The sequence below is a fragment of the Melospiza melodia genome, chromosome 19 (genome assembly GCF_035770615.1).
Source record: "Melospiza melodia melodia isolate bMelMel2 chromosome 19, bMelMel2.pri, whole genome shotgun sequence".
Taxonomy (NCBI): domain Eukaryota; kingdom Metazoa; phylum Chordata; class Aves; order Passeriformes; family Passerellidae; genus Melospiza; species Melospiza melodia.
In genome coordinates, this window is record NC_086212.1 from 10,871,461 (window position 1) to 10,889,760 (window position 18,300).

The window sequence follows — 18,300 nt, forward strand, 5'->3', positions numbered from 1 at the left end:
TTTTGTCCTGAAAGAGGCTTCTAATAGCTGAGCAGTTCTAATTGCCTTGACTAAAGGCAATTAGGGAAAAAAACCTAATAAAATGAAAAATTGAAAGCAAACTTTGTGGCCCTAGGACCCTCCTGCTCCTGTGTTATGAACTGTGAATATCTGCTATAACTCAGAGCTGCTCTGAGAGCTTTTGAAGGGTGTTTTTGGACCCCTCTGCAGGATGAAGCCCCTAAACTGAGGGTAAAGCCCTGTGCTTGTATTTCTGGACGTGCCTGGTCCCAAACTCCAGCAGCTCAACCAGTCACCCACGAAGGCTGAGGCAGAAGGTGAGGAGTTACAAACCTGGACACAGCCCTTGCTTAGGAATGCAGCAGTTATGGACAAATAATCTCCTAAGAGAGCGGTGAATTTGATGCAAAATGAATTTTTGGAAGGAAACCAAAAGCTACAGGTCATAATTCAATATACAGTACAGCCCAAAAAGGGGAAATGTCGAACTATTTCAGTGTTTTCAAATAAACACTTGTTTTGTCCCTAAAAACAGTAACACATTCTGTTTCAAAATATTAAATAAGAAAATATGCTGATCTCCTGCTTTATTTCAGAATTGTTATAAGCTAAATAAGAAAGAAGAAAAAGATGGGTTATAAGCCCAAAATGAAGCAAAGTGAGCCACCTCAGCTCGAATAGAAGCTCAATTTGCACACAAAGTGCTGTGGGTTTAATTTGATAACCCCAGATTAATTGCTTTGTTTGACTCATCCCTGATAAATTTCTTAGTTCATTCTTCTTGGTTTAACCCCAGCTCCTTTTTCTCCTTTGAAAACAAATTATTTCACCATGAAACACAAACCCCATCATTCTCCCACGTGCAGGAGGAACATCTCCGGTGGAGAGGGAGGAGGAAGGAGGAATGAAGGATCCTTGGGGATCCTCCACCTGCTCTGATCTCATCTGGGGCCTCCTTACCCAACATTTCTCTGGGTTTCTGCCACAGCAGGATTCCTCCCCAAGCATCAGAGCTTTTGTGAGCACAGCACTTGGGTGCAGGGGTTGTGACAGCATGAAAACTTTGATTTCAAGCATGAAGCTCCAGAGTATTTTGCCTCTCCCACCCCCATCCAGAAAGAAACAAACTGTAGAAATGAAGAAACTTCATTAGGACTGAAATAAAAGAGGAGGAAACAGCCTGTCCTTTAATTTTGATGGATCTTTCTCTGCAGGGAGCACTGAATATCTTCATTTTCCAGGTATCATTTGGTCTCAGATTAGTCATTCTTGACACAGGCATTTTCCAGCCAACAGATTAGGCTTCTCCTACTGGGTGCAAAGTATTTGGATGTTGTCTTGTAAAATAAGTAATTTCCTCCCCCTCCTTTTGGCCAGAGCAGTGATTATCTGCTCGCTGGTTTAGGCAGTGAAAGAGTGGGTTATTCTAGAAAGAATGAAAAAATAAAATAAAACAAAATCCGGGAACATTTCCATTTCCCTCAAAGCTTGCCTAACTTGTTTTAAGGCTTTATTTAAGGTCCAGAATGGTTGACAATAAAATTATTTCTCTGAGCTGGGAGAGGTAAAGCAGATTGTTAGACACAGGGAGAGGGGAGCTGACTGCTCTCATAAATAAGTCAATGTGTTACTCCTGCAAGACTGGAAGTGGAATGACAGCTCCTCCAGATGCTGATGCTCCAGTTCTCTGTGACCCTCAGGAAACTGAAGTTTGCTAAAAATACCTTCCAAAAGCACACGTGCTCCAGGGCTGCAGAAACCCTTCGGAGCAGGGGAGGGTTTAAATGGGCAGATCCCAGCTCAGCCTTTGGGGAGGTTTTAAATGGCCAGATCCCAGCTCAATTTTTGGAGCAGGGAAGGGTTTAAATGGGCAGATCCCAGCTCAATTTTTGGAGCAGGGGAGATTTTAAATGGGCAGATCCCAGCCCAACCTTGGGAGCAGGGGAAGGTTTAAATGGGCAGATCCCAGCTCAGCCTTTGGGGAGGTTTTAAATGGCCAGATCCCAGCTCAATTTTTGGTGCAGAGAAGGTTTTAAATGGGCAGATCCCAGCTCAACCTTTGGCGAGGTTTTAAATGGGCAGATCCCAGCTCAGGCTTGGGAGCAAAGGAAATTTCAAGTGCCCAGATCCCAGCTCAATTTTTGGAACAGGGGAGGTTTCAAATGGCCAGGTCCCAGCTCAAACCCCTCCATTCCCAGCTGGGCTGGGTCTCACACCTCTGCTCCCAGCTCATGTGCCCAAACCTCCAGAGCATCCTCCCATAGCTGGGGGGCTTTGTGGCCAGGAAATGGGGAGCCTGAGCTGCTGAGCCTGCCCAGGGTGGTGGGGATGGTCCCTGCTGCATCCTGGCTCTTTGGGAACAAACCTTTGCTCTGAGGTGCTGCTGAACCCTGCCATGTTTAATGGAGATTATTTCAAGTTATGTTTCCAGCAGGGACGTTTCCATTCATGCCCAGCCTTGCTCTTCTCCCTGCCCTCTCCTGGCACAATGAGGAGGCAGGGGATAAAACACAGCAAAAGTCAGAGGCAAGAGGAGATGGAAGCCCATTAAATTCCAGACTAGAGATGTGTTTTGGGATGAACATTCCTTCACTCCTCAAAATGCAGCTCAGGCAGTGGGCAAGGACATGTCACCTTCCCCTCCTGACACCCAGCAGAGGAAATAAATCAATGTCATCTGTTGTCATCAAACCCCAGCCTCTTTCTCCCCTTCCTTTGCAATCTGATGTCTGAGATGCATGAGGAAGAGGAAAGCACAAGTGTGACAGGGTGATTAGTGCTGATCTTTACTCACACAGAGAGTAAGTTACCAATCAGCCAAATCTGTCCCTATCTCCTTATTTAAAATGCAAACTAACATGAAGGAAACAATAACATTTTAATTAGATGGAAATAGAAAAGCTACAGGAGAGTGCCATTGTTGCAGTGTGAGGTTCCTGAGCCGCATGTGGTTACTTTGATGGATCACACACTAAAGGGAGAGTTACACAGCGCAGTTTCCACAGCACTTTTTGCACCATTCCACCTCTTCTCACTTTCAGTGATGGAAGTCAGGGACAGCTAGGGTGGGAAATGATTTTCCTTCCAGTGCAGCAAGGAAAGCCTTCTGGGAAGCAGACCCAGCCCACACTCCAACCCTGCCTGTTTTGCTTTAAAAAAAAAAGAAGAAAAAAATAAAAGCCTCAGAGCAGCAAACCAAAAGATGCCCAGAAAGCATCAGAAATGGAGGAGAACATGTAAACCATGATGAAAAGTAGAAAAAAAGAAAGGGAAAACTGGAAGTAAAATAACTCATGAAACTTTTCACAAGTATAAGGATGTGCTCTGACAAGGAAGGCTGTCACAGACCAGCTTGCACTCTGCTGTGGTCCAGGGCTCAGCCTGGTTCCCCCAGACCCAGAGCAGCTTCAAGCCCAAATTTTGGAGAGGCACAGCCCAGAGCATCGAGGCTTTCGAGGCGGGGCCTGCTGCCAACACAAAATGTGTCACTGTGAATCATCCACACACCAGCTCCAGACTAAAAACTGTTCCCTGAATCATGGGGAAAAGCACAAATGTTCTGCTCTGAAACAGAAAATTCACTGACTCCTTCTGGAGCCAAAAATAGGGGAAAGAGTTATGTAATTCATTTACTTTGAAAAATAAGCATTTCAAAGTTATCTAAACAGCACTAATAACAGGGAGATCTCTGTTTATTTAATCAGTCCATTTCTTTGCTGGGCTTGGTGCTGGTGCTCCAGGCAAGTTTGTCTCGTTCACCTTGAAACAACTTCAACTCAAAACTTCACCCAACAGCTGTGAGAGGCTGGCAGGGCAGCAGCTCCACTCCACATCTGCATCACTGCCTCAGCCATGTGCTCCTAAAACCACCCCAGGTTTTGTTGCACACCACGCTGTGAGCAGAAAGAGAAGCTGCAAGCATTTTGCGAGTAAGTCTTGGAACAAGCTGTTTTCTTAGGGGTGACCAGTCCACGTTTTTTTTTTTTCCACTGGTTTGCTCCATTTCCAGCCCAATCAGCTTGGATGGAGGCAGATTTCTGACAAAGTTGCAGCTAGAATTATAAATGAAAAAGCCATGATTATTTTCAGCTGAAATTCTTGTCTCCCTGGATAAGTACTCTACTTCCCTCAGCAGTCTTTGCAAATCATTCTTTGTGACCAGACACAAAAGCCCTGTTTTCTATGAGATCACTTATCTCCAGCAAAGCTTCAATGGAATATTGAATGAAGGCATCAAAACTCTGTCAAAACAACCACTGCCACAGCCTGGAAAGTAATTTTGCAAGGCTTCTTTCTTGATGTTTGCTGGTAATAATTTTCATCAAGTCCATTCCCAGAAAGGGTTGGGGGATTTTGTCCCCGTCAGTCTCTTGGGATGTTGGGCACAGCAGTGCCCAAAGCCTGGGTGGACAGGGTTTGGGGCAATGTGCTCAGGTGGAAGTTGTCCCTGTCCATAGCAGGGGGTTAGAATGAGATGATCTTTAGGTCATTTTCAATTAAAACCATCCTGTGAGCCTATGATTTACCACTGATGAGGAGGTTTTTGATTGCCAAACCCATTCCTGGGCGATTCCCCAGCTCTGAGGAAGGAAATCAGCTTCACCCATCTCAACACCAACCCCCTGTTTGGGACTGCTGCCTGTCTGTAAGGAAGGCAGCCAGGCAGAAGGAATCTTTCTCCACCTGAGTGGTTTCCCTGCCCTGAGAGGCCCCAGCCACAGGCTGGGCATGTAAAGGAGAGCAGCACTGCTGCTGAGGGCGCTGGGGTGGGTCCATGGGATGGAAATTTGGGAAATTTGTAGGACACAAATACAGGGAAACCTGCTAACTATTAAGGTTTTCACAGAATCATCACTGCTTAACCACTCAGTATGGGAATTTTTCCTAACATCCAAGCTGACCCTCCCTTGGTGCAATTTGAGGCTGTTTCACCTCATCCTATCACTCATTGCCTGGGAGCAGTGGCTGACCCTCCAAAGTGTGAGGAACTGAGGTGTGGACCAGCCTCCCAAAGAGCAAAGAAGCCCAGTGCTGGAATGGAATTATGCCCAGAAGATTTTCAGCTGTGCTTCAGCCTTGTCTCAATGGTACCCACAGGTCACAAGTCAAGATCATCTCCACGGCCTGATCAATGCATGTGGCCTTTTAAACAAGCTCCTCTGTGCTGCCTCGGGGCTCAGGAAAGGTGTGAGAGCAAATCCAGGTGGAAAATGAGGCAGTGCACCCTGACAGACACAGCCCCAGCCAAGGGCACCTGTGAAACTGGGGGGGAAAGGAAGGCTTGCAAATCACCTGAACTAACTCCTTCTGAAAAATCACCTGGAACGTTTTAGGGTTTTTTTTTTTCCTTGAATTTGAGAGCAGAGCTCTGATTTGGAGCCCCAAGGGAAAGCATTGGCTGTCTGCTCTGAATGCAGTGGGGAGGAAGTCAGTCAGCCTGTGTGCAGGCGTGTGGCTGCTGAGTGCAGCTCCAGCTGCAGTGGAGAGCCCCAGTCAAAAGCTGCTTTACAGAAAAAACAGTTTTGTTTTGCAGGCACAAAGACCTCTTCTATCCCTACCCAGCAGGAGGTTTATAAAACTGTCATTTCTTGCCCTGTTTCTGCCCTTGCCTCTTTGCTTCTACTTCTTGCAGGCTGCCAATGGGTTTTTTATTGCTTTGGGTTTTTTCTTTTAATTGAAACGGAGTAAATTGCATTTTTCCCCTAAATAGTTGATGAGTTTAACAAATTTTTCCATTATTTCATGGGGGTAAAACCAACAACCTTTGAAGCAGACAACAGAAACATTATTTGAACATGGTTTATGCAGGAGCACAGAGATATAACCTCACCATGAGGGGCAGCTCCTGAGGGCCCTTAAAGCAACTTTTGCCTGAGCAATATTTAAGGGATGAAGTTTAGCAGACCACTGCATGATAGGAGAAAACCTCTGGGGTATGACCAGCGATTTTCCCTTTCCCAAACATACTCTTTTTAAAGTAAAAAAGAGTTTATTTATTTCTGGCTGTTCACTATATTTGTAACTGTATTTCTTGCAGCAGCTCCATTGATAACAAGGGGCAAGAGGGAAGATAAAAGCAATCATGGAAGGTAAAGAGCTTCTGCCCCATGTGCCTCTGATAAAGCCATTCCCTGCAGATCACATCTCAGCCCCTGTGAGAGGAGATCAGCTAGGCAGGGACAGGGGTGGGAGAGACAGAATTGCCAAACAGCAAAGCAGCTGGCATCTCATTCTCAACAATAAATGGCTCCTGCCCTGCTTCATCTTCATCCTCTCTTCCTGCAGGACCCCTAACACTAATATCACTGGGCAAGAGGCCTGTTCTTCCTTATAGAAAAGCAGAGCGGCTCCCCCAGGCACAGCTCTATCCTGAAGCCCCATCCCTGTTTTTAACCTGAAGCATTTCTCTTCCTTTCAAGCATCTCCTTGAGGTTCCAGCCTGCTCCTCATGCAGTGGGAACCACCCTGCAGAGAGGGAATTGGGAGAGCAGGGATTGCGCCAAGGTGAAACCTTGTTGAGACAGGACATTATGGGAAGCACCAGTGTGTCACAGACATCTTTTCATGAAAAATCCTTTCCTTAGGGTTTTTCCTCCTGAGAAGCTGAGAGACCTCAGGAACAAAATGTAAACAATGGTTATCTGCTGCTGTGGAATGCAACAGGTGCATCTGGGATTGGTCTCATGTGGTTGTTTGTAATTAATGGCCAATCACAGTCAGCTGGCTCAGACAGAGAGCCAAGACACAAACCTCTGTTATCATTCTTTCTATTCTTAACTTAACTAACCTTCTGATGAAGCCTTTTCTTCTATTATTTTAGTATAGCTTTAATGTAATATATATCATCAAATAATAAATCAAGCCTTCTGAAACATGGAGTCAGATCCTCCTCTCTTCTCTCATGCTAACACCCCTGTGAACACCATCACAGGTGCTGGGAGCCACAGCCTCTCTGTTTTGCTGTTATTGTCCCCTCTCTGCCCTGGCCCCTTGGAAAAGCCTTTTCTTTGGGTGATTGAGGTTTTGTTCCCACTGGAAGCACTGCCCTGGGACACTCTGCTGGTGACACCCCCATACTCTGGCTTGTGATGAGCTGAGGGAAAATGCACCCATAATGGAGCTCATCTGGAAACTCCCTGAGCTTTTTGCTGCTCCCAAGCAGGGCATTCAGCAGTGACACAAGGTCTAAAAGGCTTCTGCTGCTTCCTTTGACTCAGAAAATGGCTATTGCAGCTGCTGGTGCTCTGTCTTCAAACAAACTCTGTGTGGTGGCACAGGGAACAAGTGGCATCACTCTGGAGGGGCAGCAAACAGATTTGGCCACATTTACACAGTGATGTTCGTCACATTTCTCTTCCATGAAAGGTGAGAAGAGGGAGGAATAGACCCAAAACAGACACAAACCCTACTAGAAAATTCCATATTGAGGTGCCGGGCCCATGGCATTGCACCTGACAAATTCACCAGAAAAGATCCAAAGGAATAAACCAGCTCCAGATAATTCCAGGGCATGAGAATATGTCCAGTATCACCTTAAACTTGGGGAGGTTAATTTTCCTGACAACCTATATGATTAAAAGAAATAAACCCCTCTCCAATGCCCCATTGTGTGATCAGCAAAAATAACCTTTCTAGGTTCTCACCCACCTGGTTGTCAGCATTTCCCAGAGGTTTTCATGCCTCCAGCCCTTTGCTTTGGCTGTGGAATCACAAGCGGGCTCTTGGGCACTGATTTTTGCAAAACAGCAGGCTTAGGTATGGATTTCTGGATTCAAATATTGCCAGCACTTGCCTACAAAGCACAAGGCACAAATCCACAGTGTATAAAGCAGAGTAATGGAAAAGCCAGGCTGTTAATCTTCATAATGTGCCTCTCAGTGGGGATTTCACTTGAATGTTGTTTGCATTAAACATGATACTGAGTGGTGGATAGGCAGCATAAATAAATGAAAGACCATATTTGAGTCAAACACTGTCCCCCTGTTGTCTGCAGCCCCAAGTGTGGCCAGTGCAGCTCTGCTCATCTCCTGACCTGCTGAAGGGAAAAGTGGTGGCAATTCCATCACTGATGCCCTGAGAAACTCTTTATTGGGGGAAAATTAACCTGTTTTGTGAGGCTAAGGGTGTCAGCCCAAGCTCTGTGAGTGCTGGAGCATTGTGGACAGTTTTGCTTCCCTCTCCCCATGCCCACACTCTGCTTATGGATTTTCTCCATAAAGGCTGAGCAGGCAGTGCTGGAGCCTCCCCTTGGGCTGCTAGGGATGGCAGCAAAGAAAATTCAATTAGACTTTCAAGGGAGAAAAAAAAGGACTTATCCCAAAGGAGAAGTGAACTTCTTGGTTATTTTATTACTGCTTTTCCTCTGTGTTTTTCTCTGCTGCAGCTCCTCTCAGCCTCGTGGAGCCTCAGGTATTACAGGGATTTTTCCCTGGCATGGTTTGATCTCCAGGCTGTGTTCTGAGTGCCAGGCTGGCCATGTGCCCAGAGGAGCACTCCGCTGCACTCTGAGACACTTACTGATCAAATTTCTGCCCTTTCTTGTTTCCCTTTCAAGGGATTTTCTGTCCTGCATTAGCCAGGAAACACCTGCCAGCTGTCAGGGAGACAAGCCTGAGGCAGGGTTTGCTCCTTGGCTTAGTTAGTGCAGTCTATTAAGTGTTTGGGGCATACACAGCTCCCCATCATTGTACCTTGAGGTCAAATAATCTCTTTATTAGTCTAAACCTATCCTTCTTCTGCCTGCAGTGCTTTATCAAACCTGACACGCTTGGATTTAAGGAACAAGTCTGACAGTGTCACAAGCCCATGACTGACAGCAATAAAAAAATGAAACATGGGGAACTCAAAGGATTGAGTTTCTTTTTTGGAATTAAATGAGAATATTAAACTGTATAAATTACCCCCGTGGGGATACAATGTAAGGTCTTTGCAGGAGGAATCAATAGTGGTGCCAGTAATGAGTTAAACTTTCCCAGCAGCTGTGTGAGCCGCATTTCTATAAGATGGTTTTGAAAAAAATCATTGAATAGGAGAGGAAAGTGGGTTAATTTCTTATTGAACATACTCAAATAGTTACGGACTTATTAAACAAATTCTCCAAGGGAACAAGGTGGTACGAAAGTCCTGCCACATATTAAGACCACATTTGCTCAGTTCAGCAGTGCAGACACCCTTTGTTCTTGATTCAGTTAAAATTAATAGGATGTGGCATTGCAATGACTGTATTAATTAGCTCCTTGGAGTCCTGATCAGAGGTAGGGGTCTGCTGAGCCAGATGTCATCCTGCATCCCAGTGCTCGTGGCACATCTGCAGCAGGTCTGGGTGGAGCTGCTAAGGGGATGAACCCCTTCTTTCAAGGTTAAAGGAGGAAGAAAATGGGATGGTTAAGGGGTGGGACTGCTCCTCCCCTGGGTGCCTGACACCCCCCAAAGCCCTGAGAGCAGAGCAGAGCAGGAGCATCTCAGGCTGAGCCAGGCAGGAGGGGACAGCAGCAGCAGGACCTGCCCAGGAGGAGAAGGCAGCAGGGACAGCCATGCATGAGCCTGGGCAGCAAGGGCTGCTCCCCTGCAGGTGACACACAGCCAAGGGCAGTGACACACAGCCCAGGCACAGCCATGGCACAGCTGCCCCTCCTGTGCCTCCTGATTTACTGATTCTGAACATGCTTCCTGCTCTGTCCAGGACTCTGCAGTCCAGAGCTACTCCCAGCTTTTCATGAGCATTTTGCATAAAATAGATTTTTTTTCTTCCCTTCAAATATTAGGCTTTATGAAAGTTTACATTTTTTTCTTTGTTTTTTTTTCCTTTTTTTTTTTTTTTTTTTTTTTTTTTTTATCATTTCTACAAGGAGAATCTCATCTCTTTGATTCCTCTCTTGAGCTGACAATTGCCCCCAGCCCATGAGAACACAAAAGCTTCAGAGAAGCCTCACTGAACTTTTCCTCAAAGGAAAAGTTTCATCTACAAAGACCTTGTCCATTGTGTCTTTCTCTCCCTGGGAGCGGAAAAGCCCCCATGGAGCCCAGCAGGGCACTGTGCACTGAGAATTACTGAAGTGGAAAACCACAGGAGGTGAGGAGCAAGTCTCACATGCTGAAAGCACCTGCAGGTGAGCAGCTCCTGCAGCCCAGCAGATGCATCCTCTCCAAAGGCGGAGGATGGGAGTCACACAGCCCAGCCCTGTGCCACAGCATCCCTGTCCTGGCAGGAGCAGGGGGATGATGAGTTTCTGGTACTCCAAGCTGCGAGGAGGAGGAGGATGACAAGGCACTTGGATAATGGGATACAAACTTGTCTCACTAATATTTTCCTCCCTTATATAGAAAACAAATGAATGCAGAAAAACACTGGGAATGAACTGTCAGCTCAGAAACGTGCTCCCCAGTCAGGGTCAGTACTCCACCATCACCACCTTTTAAAAACCCGAGCACTTTTTCCCCAAATAAGTCATCTGATTTATCATAACCATTATATGTTTGGGGTATTTTGAACCCCACATCTAAGAGACTTTGGATAGGAGAAATGGTGTCCATGGGCAGCAAGCCATTGGGGAGATGTCAGTGGAGCACTGAGTGACATCTCCATTTGGGCATTGCAGGCATCTCCAGCTTCTCACAGCGAGAGAGGCCTGGCCTGGAGGGCAACCAGACAGACTGGGAATGTAAAAACCCAGATTGATCTGCTTAATGGGAGGGAAAGGAGAGGTGTCAGCTCTGGGACTGATGGGTTTGGCTCATTTCATGCTCTCTGCTTTAAGGCTCTGACTCCCCACCTCATCCCCCAGCTCCTCCAGTCCCCTTTGCTCACTCTCTGCCCCATGTCCCTCCACAAGGGGCAACTTCACAGCAGGGAAAGAGCCATGGGGACACCATGGAAGCCCAAATTGCCCACCCAGGCACCCCTGGGTCCCACAGAGGGGGTGCTGCACATCCTGCCTGCCTCGGGCAGGACACAGAAGCATTTCTGAACGTCAGGAAGCAAAAAAAGCCATCTGTGAGTCTGGAGCAGATGCTGCACAGAGACAAGAGTGAAAGTCTTTGAGGGGAAGGAGGGGGGAAGCAGGGAGATGACAATTAAATAGCTGTTTTAAATGATCTGAAAGATTAAAGGCAGATGAAGGGTTTTGGATTTTTTTTTCTCTCTGGGACAAGCAAGTACAAGATTACCTTTGTGTCTTCTGCCTTCCCAAGCTGCTGGTAAGAGGAAAACCTAAGAGCTGAATCAATCGGCCACATTTCCTCATTTTTTTATTATTTCTCCAGCTGACATCTTGGGAAGGGGGAGGGAAAGAGAAATCAAGTGAATTAAAATCAATTGGGGGGGGGAAAAGAGAGAAGAAATTATGTAAGAACTGGCAAAACACAGCAGGCAAAGTGGTTATGTAAAGCAATGAACACAAGAGCTTATTTAAATTAGATCTAGCTGCGAGACAGAGCAGGGTGTAAACGGGCTGGGATTAGGCAGGCTGGGCTGTCGTGCATATGCTGAGTTAAAGCCCTGGGTTCCCTGAATAGCCCGTGAAAATAAGGCAGCATTTTAGGGATGCTCCCACCAAACAGATGGGATTGCTGCTGGAGTCCCTCTCCACCACTGTGGGGATGGATCCACACACCAAAATCCTCTTTTTCTTGTCTACCTGAGGGTGTGGCAGCACTGTGACCTGATGGGACATAGTCCTGCCACAGAGGTGCCTTTGTGAGGCGTGAGCGGCACCCAGGAGTTCCCTGGCGTAGTGGGTGATTTAGAACAGCTCTGTTATTAAAAACCACAGTAGGAGTTTGGCTGTGACTTAAGGAAGAGAAATCAACTTCAATTCCTCTAGTCAATACCAGCATAAACACAGGATTCCTGAAGTATTGACTAATCCTGGGTAGGATTTGCCAGCAAACCTGGGAGAGAATTCAGCCATTTGGTTTTATGGCTTGCAATTTTCACATAATATGGAGAAACGCTTGTCATGTTTATTTACTCTGCATCACAGACCTGATGGTGGGCAGGGCCCTGCCTTCCACAGCACCAGGGCAGTGAGCACATCCCACCACCCTGACAAGGTGCTCCTCACCAGGGGAAAGGGCAAGCGAGTGTTTGCAACATCATACACGGCGTTAATAACTCTGTGAGCCTCCCAGACAAATGGAAATCAAATAGATGAGCTTAATAGAGTGCGTAGAGAGCATGGCAATGGATGTCCTTCATTTCTGTCCCCTTCACACCTGATGCTCTTTGGCAGGTCCCTTCAAAGGCATTGTATGAAGAAATGTAGGCAGGAATGTTGGATTTTTTTTTTCTCTGGGACAAGATTACCAGGGGAAAGTGCAAGGGAGCGTTTGCAACATCATACATGGAATTAATAACTCTGTGAGCCTCCCAGACAAATGGAAATCAAATAGATGATCTTGAAAGAGTGTGTAGAGAGCATGGCAATGGATGTCAAGACTCCTTCCTTTCCACCTCCTTCACACCTGATGCTCTTTGGCAGGTCCCTTCAAAGGCATTGCATGAAGAAATGTAGGCAGAAATAAAGCTGAGGAGCCACTTGGGCAAACAGCTGTTTAGTGTGCAGAGTTATTTACTCTACTAATCATCCAAACTGTGATCAGGCTTCATAAAACATAATAAACAAGGGCTCTGGAGGGATGGGTGAGCTGCAGCCACGCAGGCTGAGCAGATCCACAGGGAGCAGAGATCCTGCCAAAGGGTGAGGAGGGCCAGAGGAGTTCCCCGAGTGCTGCCCTCACAAATGAGCAACTTGGAGCTGCTGGAGCTGTGGCAGTTTCTGGAGGAGCAGGGCCTGCTGCCATGTGTTTTAATAAATGGGATCACACCAGCTGTCTGTGCAAATCAAACATTAGCATGTGTCAGACACTCTCCAGGCACTTGCTGTGGCTTGGGGGACATTTTGCAGCAGAGCCATCCAAGCACAGGCTGTGGGAAAACACCTTCCCATTGGGAATTTTGGGGTGCAGGAGCTGCCCACACCCAGCTCCCCTTGTGCCCAGCCCAGGCTCAGATGAAATCCTGGGTTTGAGGAAATTTTGGTTTGAGGAGCTCTGTGTGTGGGGGGGACTGACAGTGCACCAGGATTGATGGATGAAATCCTGGGATTTTGGTTTGAGGAGCTCTGTGTGTGGGGACTGATGGTGCACCAGGATTGGAGGTGTTTCCTTCAGCTTCCCCTCTTCCCCAGGTTCTGCTGTGAACCTTTCCAGAAAACAGAGGATGAAGGTAAGAAAGCAATAAGCAGGAAAATCAATTTGCACTGCATCTGGCCAGCAAAATTCAGAGCTTTTTGAAAATCAGGGCTGAGGCTGTGCAATGCTGATGGCACACATGGTAGAGCAGGATACTCAGTGGGATCCTGTTTGGGGGAAGTTGGTTCCAGAGCCAGCCCCACAGGCACAGACTCAAAAGTGAACAGGGAAAAACCTCTCATCCTGCCCCAGAACTCTCATTTCTATTGCTGCCACAACAGGGAGCTTTAAAACCTCCTCCAGCTGAAGTGCCATGAAAACATGAATTTACTTGTACGGCTTTAAGAGGTGTTTAATCTATGTGGAAAAAGAACCTAAAACTGGCAGCAGTGCTTTTCAGGGGACGTCTGCCAGCTAAAGAGTTTACTAGACCTAAATAATGTGGCTATAATGGACTCACTCCTGGTACCAGATCCCACGTGGGTGCCAAAATCCAAAGCAGACATCCCTGACTGGCAGAAGCAACATGAAAACTTGGCAGTGGAGAATGTGTAATAAACCAGATCCACAGGCTGATTAAAGTAGCTGCAAGGACAGTGATGAGCAAAGCTGGGAAATAATTCTAAGAATTCTATTTTAGGGGCCACACAGGGCTTTATGCCTCGATGGCAAGAGGTGAGACGTGCCTGGTGTAGGGATGGTGGGGACACACAGTGTCACCCTGCAGAATGTCTCACCTGCTGCTCTTCCTGATTATGTGCTGCCCTGAACAATCTGTAATTGCTGGAAGAATATCAGTCATTACCTCTTAAAGTTGTTGTGGAGCTTAAGTGGTGCAGATTAATACGTGCAAGAACCAAATTTCCTGAATGTTGTTGGAATAATTACTTTTTTAAAATTTTTCTTACAAGGAATCCTGATTGTTCACATTCACCAAAATCTGTCCACTAAAATCTGAATACTCAAAGCAAACACAGAGGAACTTTTTCAAAATCAGAGATGTTGAATTACTACAGTCAAATAGGCCCTTACAATTCAGAATATTCTGTGATTCTGTGAAATACTTTTTCCAGGAAGCTCGTTCCAGTTCAGAGAGGATCCTTCTCCTGTAATGATCCCAGCAAAACCATAGCTCACACTGGTCTCTGAGGGCACAAATGGTTACAATGCCCTGTTCTGGGACAGAACTTGAACTTCTTTCAATCAGTCAACAAATAAAACCACTTGGAGAACTAAAGGCTTCCAAAAAAGAAATGCCAGTTTGCTTTAGACAGTTTGCCAAACAGGAATAGGAGTGAAATGTGTTGAGTGATTTATTACAAGTGATTTGCCAGCTCGAGCAAGTGCATCACTGCTCTCCTTAATTTAAAGACAGAAAATGAATTCAAAGAGATGCAGAGATGCTCTGAAGCAGCTTGAACCCTCCACGAAGGACCAGGGCTCCAGACTGCCACCCAGCAAGACCTCTGCACGTCACACTGCACATCAGCACTGCCCTTTCTCTCCTGGCTCTTCCATCATTTGTCTTTTTTTAAACCTCTGCGCAGCTCGGGCCGGCTCTCACGCTGTGCCACGGTTTCCATTAACGCACTTCAAACCTGACTTGCAGCTGCTTTGCTTATTCACTCCAGAGCCCTCCCCGGCCCAGGGCCCTGCCTCTCGTTGTGTGATGCTTCCCTGTGCTCAGAGGAATGGAGTGGAACCATGGAAAAACCCTCCTGGCTTGGCAAAGCCACTTCTGCAGCCGGATCCCCCGGGAAGGAACAGATTGGCACAGTTTGGGGTTTGGTTCTTCCTTCTCCCCCAGCAGCTGCCTCTTAACTTTTAAATTAATCCACTAGTTAATTAAAGATATATATATATATGCAGAAAAGCCCACAGGTGAACTTCACATACACATAATATATTCATGTCTTCCTACTCCTGACTGGCTAATGGGATAAGGTATAACCTGAATAATTGCAAGAGTGTAAGGTGCACTGAGAATTGTTTAAAGTGTAATCTCCAAAGATATGGCAAGGAAATAATCCTCTGGTTTTAGCCCTACCATGGTAACAACGAGCATCAGTTTAATCCTAGAAGGAAGATGAGTGGAAATAATGCATTTCAGTCCCATTGTTCTCAAATCAGATGGCTCAGTCTCCTCAGAGAGCAGAGAATTTGGGTTAAGTACACTGGGCTGCCGCTGACAAAACCTTCCAGGCATCTACAGGAGAAATGCAGCCCTCACCACCTCGGCTGAAAGTTAGGGATCATGATAAAATGCAGAGGAAATCCAGGGCTTCTATCAGGGCTTGATTTTGGTTTACTTGAACAGTACAGAGGGGAAACTGGGAGAGTTATGTCTAAACATTTACTGACTCTGGTCTTAAATCTAAATGCACATACCCTCACCTGCTTTTAGTGGCAAGGAATGGTTCTGATTCATTTCCATTTAAGTTCCCTCCCTTCAAGTGTGGGAACACCCCAGCGACTTCAGTGCCCATGCAGCTTTAAATTCCAGCTGCCCGCTGATTAACCCCACCTGAAATTCATGTTCCAAATAAAAAATTGAGCAGCTATCACATGCAAGCCTGGCAGCCAAGGGGCTATGGAGAGTGGTGTCTTGCTCTCTTCTGTCCCTCCTTGCGTGTCTCTTACATTTTTCAAGCTCAATGCTCCAGTAAACAAATGCCTCAACCCGCCGGAGCACTGGAGCACGGCAAGTGTTGGTGCTGAAATCCTCTCCACGCATGGGCGTGTTGGATTTAGCACCGTGTGGAGAGCAGCAAAGCCCTGCTGAAGTCAGGAGGGGCTGCTAAAACCAGCTAAGGATTTCCCCAAAACTGCAAAAATAGCAGTTTGGCTTCCACCGTGCAGATCCTTTTCAGAAGCCTATGTCCGAAACTTTCTGAAATTAGGAGCTGTCACTACACTGAGGAAAAGGGCTCTGGATCAACACAAAGAACGGGGAGAGATGGCTTTATTTCCCCTGAATTTGCTGGCCGCTTTACAACAGAAGGGGGGGAGATGCAAAAAATGCAGGGAAAGGGTGGAAATTCGGGGGTTTCTGGCCGTGATCGGCCCGCAGGAGCTGCGGACCGGGACACGGGAAGCTCCGGGCATGGGAAACTCCGGGATTTAGCACGGAGCAGGATTTTCCCCGGTGCAAGGTCTCTCTGCTCAGAGTAGCGGGGCAGGAGAGGGGAGCAGCGAGCGGAGCCGAGACCCCCACAAATCCCTCCGGGGCCGGTGCGTCCCGCCAGGGCTGCCCGGGACATCCCATCCCAGACATCCACGGCCGGCACAACCCATCCCAGACATCCCACGGCCGGGACATCCCATCCCAGACATCCCACGGCCGGGACATCCCATCCCAGACATCCCACGGCCGGCACATCCCATCCCAGACATCCCACGGCCGGCACATCCCATCCCATCCCATCCCATCCCAGACATCCCACGGCCGGCACAACCCATCCCGAGCCGGACCCCGCTCCAGCCTTCCCCTCTTCCCCGCCCGGCTCCGCAAAGTTCGGGCAGCCGCTGGAGGAGGCTCCTCACCTGGATGACCGTCTTGAGCGTGGAGGTGTCCACGATGGCCGTGCAGATGAGGGAGTCGGGATCGCGGTCCTTGCCGTAGATCTGCCCCATGGTGAAGATCATGGGGATGGCGAGCAGGAAGGAGGCGATCCAGATGCAGCTGATGAACTTCTTGGTGCGGCTGCGGGACATGATGCTCTTGGCTTTGAAGGGGTGGCAGATGGCCATGTAGCGCTCCACGCTGAGGCTGGCGATGTTGAGCGCCGTGGCATAGGTGCAGGCGTCCCGGAGGAAGTAGTAGCCCTTGCAAACGGCGCCCCCGAAAGCCCAGGGGTGATGGACCCAGATGAAGTTGTAGAGCTCGATGGGCATGCAGAGGAGGAAGATGAGGAGGTCGGAGAAGGCGAGGCTGGCCAGGTGGTAGTGCACGGTGCTCTGCAGGTTCTGCAGCGACTTCTTCCTCACCAGCGTGTACGCCGTGATGGAGTTGCCCACGGTGCCCACCAAGAACAGAGCCAGGTAGATGACGGTCACCATCACTTTGGAGTAGATGTCGGTGTTGACGTCCAGGTCCTCCTCGTCGGGCACTTTGGGGAGCAGGTCGGAGCGGTTGCTGGCGTTGGCATAGCTGGGCTGCGGCTGCAGCGGCCCCGCGGGCACGGCCGGCGCCGTGGCGTTCGGGTGCATCCCCGGCAGCGCCGCCCGGAGCCGCCGCTGCCCCCGGCGCCGAACTTGGCCGGTTTTAACGCGGCGGGAGGAGCCGGCGGTCCCGGGGCTGCCGCGCGTGTGCGAGGGCGAGACGCGCCCCCCGCTCGGTGCCGGTGCGAGCGGCCCCGATCCCGATCCCTCCTCCTTCCCTCCTTCCCTCCCTGCGGCTCCCCCGCACACGGTGTGTGTGTGTGTGTGTGTGTGTGTGTGAGTGTCTGTGTGTGTGAGTGAGTGTCTGTGTCTGTCTGTGTGTCTGTGTGTGTGCGCGTGTGTGTGCTGCGCGGAGCCTCCGCGCCGCGCCGGGACAGACACACCGATACAGACACCGGGACAGACACACCGACACACACATCGGGACACCGACACACGCACTCCGGGACACACACTGAGATACGGACACACACACCGGGACACCGACACACAGACCGGGACATGGACACACCGACACACGCACCGGGAGAGGCACCCACACCGACACACCGACACACGCACCGGGACACCGACACACGGACACACACACTGGGACACGGGCACACTGGGACACGGACACACACTCACTGAGACTCGGGCACATCCCGGGACACCGACACACGCACCAGGACACGCACACACTCACCCCGGTACACACAGGCACACACCCCGGTGCAGGTGCACACACACCGGGACACGCACTGGGACACACACACACACACACACACACACACACACACCCACACCCACACACACCGGGACACACACACACACACCCACACACACACACACCCACACACACCGGGACACACCCACACACACCCACACCCACACACACCCACACACACACACCCGCCCCGCCGTGCCCCGGCCCCGCTGCCGAGAGGGTTCTGCAGCCCCAGCCCGGTG

General features: G+C 48.7%; 1 protein-coding gene across 1 annotated transcript in view; it reads right to left on the bottom strand.

Moving 5' to 3' along the window:
* The window catches only part of NTSR1 (neurotensin receptor 1), a 55,332-nt gene extending 37,917 nt beyond the window's left edge, over positions 1 to 17,415 (bottom strand). The window contains exon 1 of the mRNA XM_063172529.1: positions 16,735 to 17,415. Coding sequence (XP_063028599.1) covers positions 16,735 to 17,400 — 666 coding nt within the window. The 5' untranslated portion in view covers positions 17,401 to 17,415. The remainder of the gene's footprint in view (positions 1 to 16,734) is intronic.
* Between the last annotated feature and the right edge of the window lie 885 nt (positions 17,416 to 18,300).